General features: G+C 43.3%; 1 protein-coding gene across 2 annotated transcripts; it reads right to left on the bottom strand.

Annotated features, from left to right (window-relative positions):
- Window positions 1-230: 230 nt before the first annotated feature.
- LOC128251652 (uncharacterized) lies at window positions 231-3,736 on the bottom strand. 2 transcript variants are annotated; one of them, XM_052978727.1, is made up of 4 exons: window positions 3,364-3,736; window positions 2,132-2,983; window positions 1,212-1,791; window positions 231-812 (listed from the first exon to the last, which is right to left on the bottom strand). In XM_052978727.1, the coding sequence occupies exons 1-4, from the start codon at window positions 3,672-3,674 to the stop codon at window positions 318-320; spliced, it is 2,238 nt and encodes a 745-aa protein (XP_052834687.1). In that variant the 5' UTR covers window positions 3,675-3,736; the 3' UTR covers window positions 231-317. The 2 variants fall into 2 exon arrangements, with proteins under 2 accessions (XP_052834687.1, XP_052834688.1); XM_052978728.1 differs by lacking the exons at window positions 231-812; window positions 1,212-1,791 and adding an exon at window positions 1,986-2,072.
- Window positions 3,737-7,502: the final 3,766 nt, after the last annotated feature.

Genomic DNA, 7,502 nt, shown 5'->3' with positions numbered 1-7,502 from the left:
ATGCAAACTGCACAACTTTGTAGCGCTCGCAGTGCACTCGGAATGACCTTCAGATGAGGTGTGGCCCCCGGAAATGTGGGCGGGGCCGCAAAGCAAACACGTTGCCAGCGACTTAATTAGATCTCAGTTTATGCCAGCGCGGCACTTTATGGCAAAGGTTTAAAGTGACCATTAGGTCGAACGACATTCCAAGCCCTCGAGATTGACCCGGCGGCAAGATAGGGACTTGGTTGCGGGCTAAGTGGTGCGTTTAATGCTTCGAAAATATACTCAGAGTACAATGTTATGCAATTATTGTTAGTGGAAACAGCTATAAATCAAGGGGTTTTGTTCTTCTGCAGGTAGAAAAAGCGATTGCCAGGACCGGGCAGAAAGACGGACTCCCGGAACTGCTCCAGGTCGAACTTGTTGGCCTCGTAGGCAAAGGGCGGTGGCTTCGCCATCGAAGGGCGTGGCGTCTCCTTTACGATCACCGAGGACTTCACTTCGGGCACTTTTGGTTGGTTCCAGCGGGCCAGGAGGGCCCAGATGTCCTTCTCCTCCTCCGCCTCATTTTTCTCCTCCACCACCTCGGCAATGTTCTCCTCGCTTGAGCTCGAGAACTTGGGCCGCACCTTCTGGCACTCGGTGCGCCTGGCGAAATCCTCCTCGATCCGCTGGACAATCGGGTGGCGGCGCTCCATGACCACCGCACAAAGATTTTCGCCGTGGTGCAAGTTTTCGCGTATGTAGTCATTGCGACGCAAAATCATGTCCACCTCGAACTCCTGATCGTTGTTCATGTCACACTCCCGGAAGTCCGCGTACAAGACCTTGAGATTAGACCTTGAATATTTTAATTTAAAATACCTTTACCCATAATAATAATAATTAAGTAACAGAAAATAAGAAATATAACATTGCAAAAAATGAACATAAAACTTTTGATATAAGAACAACATGTAAGACCTAAAAATTGTTCCGATAAATTCAGAACTTGCAAATAAGTTAAGTTTTCATTTGCAAATTTTAATCTGACTGTTAATTTTTTGTATTTATTCATTCAAACAGAATATGATAGGTTTGGCACTTTAATCACCAACATTATTATTTATTCTTTCTAGTCAGCTTACACTAATGAATTTTCATTGGTAAATTTGTCATTTAATTTATATTGCGGAATGGTTATAACTTTTATAGTTAGCACTGAAATTAGTAAATACCATAGTTACCCTGTTATTCTTCTCCAGAGACCTTAGTATTTTAGTTCCTTGGTTAGCACCGAGGCTAATGGCTGCCATTTCGAGGCTTACCAGCGGTGTGTGACTGCGCAGCAAGGTGCCAATGTCTCGAGCGAATGCGCCCATGGTGCTGTCGATCCCCGAGAGGTTGAGAGCCATCACATGCGGGGTGCCGATGAAGCCCGAAATGAGCGAGTGGAGGGCCAATTCACTCAACGGATTGTGGGCCAGGCCCAAGTACTCCAACACCCCCTCCTGTGATTTACTTAAGGCCTCGCCCAGGACCATCGCAGAATTGGTGCCCAGACGATTGTACTCCAGCTGGATAATGCGGTACATCTTCGGCCGCTTTAGCAAGTAGGACAGCCCTTCGCTGCACTCATCCGTCATTTGGTCGTACCCGAAATCCACCTCTTCCAGCGAGTCCATGGTGCACAGGGCACGGGCCAAAATGCGAAACTTCTTGAGGTCCAAGCGCCCGTTTCGCAGCTTGAAAGTCTTCAGGTTCGGCAAACAACGTAGCCCTCTGCTCAGACGCACCATATCACCGGCTGAGAATTTCATAAGTCGGCTGTCAATCAGAACAAATATATAATAGCAAAATTTGTGCAGTTTTATGTATGCATAGACCAACTGGTAGACGATGCATCGGCAGTCTCTGGACATTTATTAACCTATATAAAGTATTAGAAATTCTTGTGCATTAATTGAAAAATTTAATTCATTTTGGTCTTCATGTCAGCCAAACAATTCCATTTCGGCTGTAAAAGAGCCAACAAAAATGATTATTTTTTCGGAGTACTGCAGAAACCCAGAGCATGCACATGCAGTTGATTCACCGTCTACAATCGGCTTAAAGGTTACAGTTCGCTTAATTTTTGTCTATTGTTTCATAAATTGTTAATACTTACCTATGATAATGTGGGACATGTGGAGGACCTAAAAACTCCAACGTGAACGACACCATATTCCCGAAGAAGCGAACAAATCCCAGATCGATGTGATGGCAATGGTCATCTGGATAGTCGTAGCGCTTGATCCGTTCCAACATTAGCTGCTTGTTGCGCTTGTCGGGCTTAGTGTCCTCGTCATCGGCATTTTCTGGCGGAACGGTTATGTTGAACACGTCTTGTATGGGCGGCTCCTTCTTCTTTTTCTTTTTCTTCTTGGCGGACGGATCCGGGTTCTTCGATGCGTCCCGCTTCTCCTGGCGCCACCTTCTGCGCTGCTCGTGATCCGCTTTTTTCTTGGCAATGGCTTCCCGGGCCTGCTGGCGGTTGGCGTTGCGCTGACGTCGCGCATTTCGGCGGGCAGTGTCCTCGTCCTCGCTTTCCGCCCGCCAGAACTGGATGGCGACCGAGCCGCTTGAGCTGGACTCCTGCTCCTCCTCGCCTTCGCCATCGATGCCCAGATCCGTGTCGGGCTCATCGCTGGAGACCTCCTCTTCGTCCGAGGAAGCGGAGGTCACGTCGTCCTCCGGATCGCTCTCGATATGCCTGAGAAAGGCATAGTCGGGCAGGGCCTGCAGCTTGCGCACGTGCATGGAGCTCACGTACTCCCAAACCTTTTCGGCCAACTGGGCCAGTCTTTTCTCCGGCTTCACGTTCACTGGACAGGACTCGACCCGCTCCACGAACTTCCGACTCACGCCCTCCGACTTCCAGTCAAACTCGTTCCAGCGCTTTAGGTGCAGCGTCTTGTCCAGCGTTTTGCTGAGCACCACACGACGCCAGAAGCGCTGGTCCTCGATTAAATAGCATTCCCTTGAGGCAGAATATACATTTTTGGACTCTTTAATATAATTATATTCAATGTTATGTTGGAATAAATAACAACTGTTGGCCATTCAACTTAAGTTATTGGCGCCCTTGGGTGGATTTAGATATAGAAATTAACTTGTTAATGTGTAACTTATATATATAAATGGTGTGAAAAGTGTAAAATAATTAATCAATTGAGAATTGGTTTTCTTAAGTAAAATATTATAAAAAAACTTCGGAGTCAAGTCACACCGGGATTATGGAATCATACTTTTCTAGTCTTTCGTCTTTCATTAACAGCTATTTCTAAAAAATAATTTTACGCTCAATTTTCAGCAAAAACCTGGAGGCAGACTTCCTCAAATTAACTTAACATGACCCACCTCAAAGGCAACTCCACATCGAGGGCATCGTAAAACACCCTCATTAGCTCTGGACTCGCCAGCAAAGTCGGTGATATACCACGGATGCCCAGCGTGGCCAGACTCTTAACGCACAGATTCTCTAAAGTATCCAGTTTGCCTTCGATGAAGGCCTCGGCAAAAATCTCGCGATTCCGTTCGCTATACAGGTTCAAAGTGTGGGAAGATGGTTTGAAGAGCTCATATGCAGCCAGCAGGATGGGATCACTGGGCGCCCGGAACTTCTGCGCGTAGTGCGGCTGCACAGCCTCCTCGTCATCGTCAAAGTCCATATTGACGAGCTGCTTTTAAGTAACTCCTTGTATTTGTTTGTAGCATTGAAGTCTTCTTTTGAAGTTTAGTTCTTGAAGTGCTTTAATCGTTTTTGTGGGAATGGAATTGGCGGACTATGTGTGCCAATTGGCGTGTATTATGTTATATATATTATGTTATATTATCGGAATTATCGGAAACAAAAAAAGCTGTCAATATAGTATATTATATTAAAATGGAAGCTTTATGTGCTCAACATTAAACATAAAAACCAAAACCTTAAAAGCTAAAATTTAAATACCGTCGGCTTCAGGAAAGGAATATGAAAAAAGTCATCTTTTTCGGAAGCAACCTTTACATTTTTCAGTGGATACTAGGTGCAGCAAATAAAAAAAACAAAATAAAGCATAACAGATGATTTTCTTAAGCTAAATACTTGTTAAGGACCTTTGGTGCGGCTCCCAACATTAACCATTTTGGCTAGCATTAAAGGAGCTGTATATGATAACTGCCTATTAATATCCCTGGCTCATGCGTAACGAGTGTTTCCGAAGGCTAATTGAAGAAAACTTGCCTGAGATATTTCCACTTCAGGCGCACTTTAAGCGTTTGCTAATATTTGCTGCTAATGTCTCACAAGCACTTGCCAAGCACTCGAAGCAAATTTAAATTAAGCTAACCTAATTGAGAAGCGGAGAACGGTTTCTTTTTGTGGCCAGAACCACTTCGCCTGCCCGCTGCCACAGTGTTCAGCGCTTTGTTTTGATGGGAGCTGCCAGGGGCTTCACCTTGCCGGCTATTTTTCTACCTAATGAAATAAAAATAGATGTTGTTAGAGCTGCTCGCTGAGTGTGCTCGTCTTGTCCAGGTGCTTTTGAGCTCGGATCGGTGATGGCCCCCAAGTCTGGGAAGAGCTTTCTATGGAACTTGTATATGCAGATGCTCTTACCCCTGCGACCAGAATGGTGCACAGTGGGAAAACAAAAGACTTTAAGACTTTGACCAAATCAGTAATAGCCATCAACTATATAGCTATCAACTAGTAAAGGCTTAAATCTTATATTTGCACATGAAATTGTTTGCGCTGTGGTATAAACATATGATAGATTATCAAAGTATTATTATTTATTTTTTGTTTCTCTTAAGCAAAATTATTGGTGGTTAAACAAATTTACGAAGAGTACAATAGTTGTTGTTTTTTATAGCATTTGTAACTTAAAGGTAAGATTAGGGCTTCAATATTGGGCGGTACAAACATTATTGATTTTGGGGGATTTTGCAGATAGCAAACGACAGTAAAAGAACTTATAATGTTCAGATAGCATACATTTTCATCTATTGAATACCAAAAATTGTATAATGAAGGACAAACAAGGCATTTTCAGCTAAGAGCCAGTGGCTGCCAACCTTGATGACATTTTTCACGGTGTGGACCTATGAAATTCCTGGCTTTGTGAATTTGTTCAAGGCTGATTGTCTCTCCAGTAGAAGTGGAGCTCCTTGTCCCCAGCTCCCAGTACAAATTAAGTGCATGCCAGGACGAAATTCACCCCTCGACCCACTTCTCGGCACCCACCCACATCTTTTGCCCGTTTCTGTAAACGACAACTGCATTGCTAAGTGGAACTTCGACCATGACTTTTGCTTTCGCTTCGTCAATCACCTTTTTATCTGGAAGGACATTACCGAGCCAGCTCAACTCGGATTCGCTCTTACCAACTTGTCCTTTCTCGCATGTCCTGTGTGTGTGTGTGTGTGTGTGTGTGTGTGCCAAAATTTATTACAACCTTTGGGAATTCTTTTAAGTAGTTGCTCGATTCAAAATAATTTTCCATTTATCACTGTGATAAAAAAACAGTTTTCCCCCGCTCACAAACCAGCGCGAAAATGGCGAAATAACATCAGAGCAGCGAACATTATGAGTGGATGGGGGAGACACGAGTGCCAGTGGAGTGGGCGGACATGGGGGCGTGGCAATGGCTTGGCCAAAATAAAGAGCTCCTTGGCCAAATCTCGCTCCCGTTGTAGTCGTTCTGGGAGTTGAGCTGAAGTCTGCTGCGGTCGTTAGGGAGACCGCCTTGCCGCACTGGCTCTAATGATAAATGCCGGGCAGCAGGTGATTTAAAATAATTTCGGTCAGCGCGTGAAAAGTATTTGTTGCTGGCGCTGTTGTTTTCAAATTTTTAAAATTTACGACCAGCCGTTCGTCTCGCAGCAAAGTTCTGCCGGTCGCAGTTCGCCTTGAGGCGAAAAGGCCAAAAAGTTGGCGCGATTGCTTAACAGACATGTTTGCAACACTGGCCCCAGGGACGTTATAAACCGGAAATGGGACTTTCAGTCGCGACTTTTCGTCCTTCCCTCTCCTTTTCTAGCTGGCATGGATGCCACAAAAGAGTTTAGCCGAAACTTTGCTTTGCATTTGCAGCATTCCCTGGTTGGACTACCTTTTCTAAGGATTTTTGGCTTGTTGACTTTACAAAGCCGATGTCAGCGGCAGAAGTAGTCAGGATGGGCAGGAGCATACACCTGCCTGTGCAGGTGTATGTGCAGGTGTATGTGCAGGAAGGCAACGGCCAGACGCCATGCATCTTTCATGGCTGCGGCTCGAAACTTTCATTTGTGTTCGAGCCAACTTTGATGAACTAGTCCAGCAATGCGGTATGCACTGCGCAAAAACCTATTTGTTCTGTATGACTTTTTGAAGATGTTCAAATATTATTTGCAAAGGCCACCACGGCTTGCAAAAATTTCGTTTTAAAGTTGATCCGGTAATGAATTTATCGCACCAAAAAAATATTTACTTGCATGCTTCAAATTCCTCAACCCTATCCACTTTTTCTCAGATCTCACCGAATATAACATTCAAATTGTTACTTTCTTTCTTAAGTCAAAAATAATCAATAACATATAATAAATGTAAATAAAACTATTATTCAAGAAAACAAACAAAGCACAAAAACGAAAACTTTAAATATTAAACCACATAATCGGTATATCCTATAAGAGCTTAAGTCCTTCCGTTGCTATAGCTTCTATAAATCACTCTTAGCTTATAGTTTTAAATATATCATAGCAATAATATAATAATGTTGATAATGCACTTTAAAAGAACAAAATTTTATTTTTGGTATGTGTAATTAAATTTTATATATTTTTAATGTAAAATATATAAATATAAAAGGTATTAGAGACATATGCTAATAATAGTGCTAAGAATTCTTCCACAACCTTCCATAATGTTGATTTTTAATTTAAAATAAACGGTTTTTTAGTTTTCTGACTGCTGTAATAGCAAGTGAAACCTCATATATTTCAGTGTACTTTCGTGCGAACTTTGAAACAAAGTGCGAGAATTATGTACTCGGCCCATTGAGTAGCGCGTGTTGCGTCATTAAGCACACAGGATTCGTTATCCTGGGGAGCAGAGGCCAGTGACTGGACAGACCAGACGCAGTCGAGTGCATTTGCATAATTTACAAAGTTTCCAGGAATATTGGTCAAGTTTCTCAATTGTTTTCGATTTTTGAAAGACTTTCTTGTGCTTGTTTGTTAAGTCATCAATTAAAGAAACAGCATAAGTTTCATTGATTTTTAATGCCTCGACTTCCTGGGCATTGTGCACGGTCCGTTGTCCGTTGTCCGTTGTCCATTGTCCATTGTCCACTGACCTGGATCGCAAATATTTGATGAGGCTTAGGACTGCTGCCCTCGAAACGGTAGTTCATCAAGTGATGATATTGGCTCAGTGCTGCATTAAGTGGAGTGCTCGATAAATAGCTCTTGTCTCGGAGATGTAAGCGATGCCTTGTTTACGCAGCTCCTTGTCGGTCCAAAACTCTTCATTTGGG

Source organism: Drosophila gunungcola, chromosome 3R (genome assembly GCF_025200985.1).
Source record: "Drosophila gunungcola strain Sukarami chromosome 3R, Dgunungcola_SK_2, whole genome shotgun sequence".
Classification (NCBI taxonomy): Eukaryota; Metazoa; Arthropoda; class Insecta; order Diptera; family Drosophilidae; genus Drosophila; species Drosophila gunungcola.
Note: the sequence above shows the minus strand (reverse complement) of the source record. Positions and strands in the feature narration are given on the sequence as shown.

Bases quoted from the DNA above. Each gene is read 5' to 3' on its own strand.
- LOC128251652 (XM_052978727.1), bottom strand. From the start codon at position 3,674: ATGGACTTTGACGATGACGAGGAGGCTGTGCAGCCGCACTACGCGCAG. The intron at 1,792-2,131 runs GTAAGTATTAAC...TCTGATTGACAG, and splicing joins CATGTCCCACATTATCATAG to CCGACTTATGAAATTCTCAG. The intron at 813-1,211 runs GTAACTATGGTA...TCTAATCTCAAG, and splicing joins CTCTGGAGAAGAATAACAGG to GTCTTGTACGCGGACTTCCG.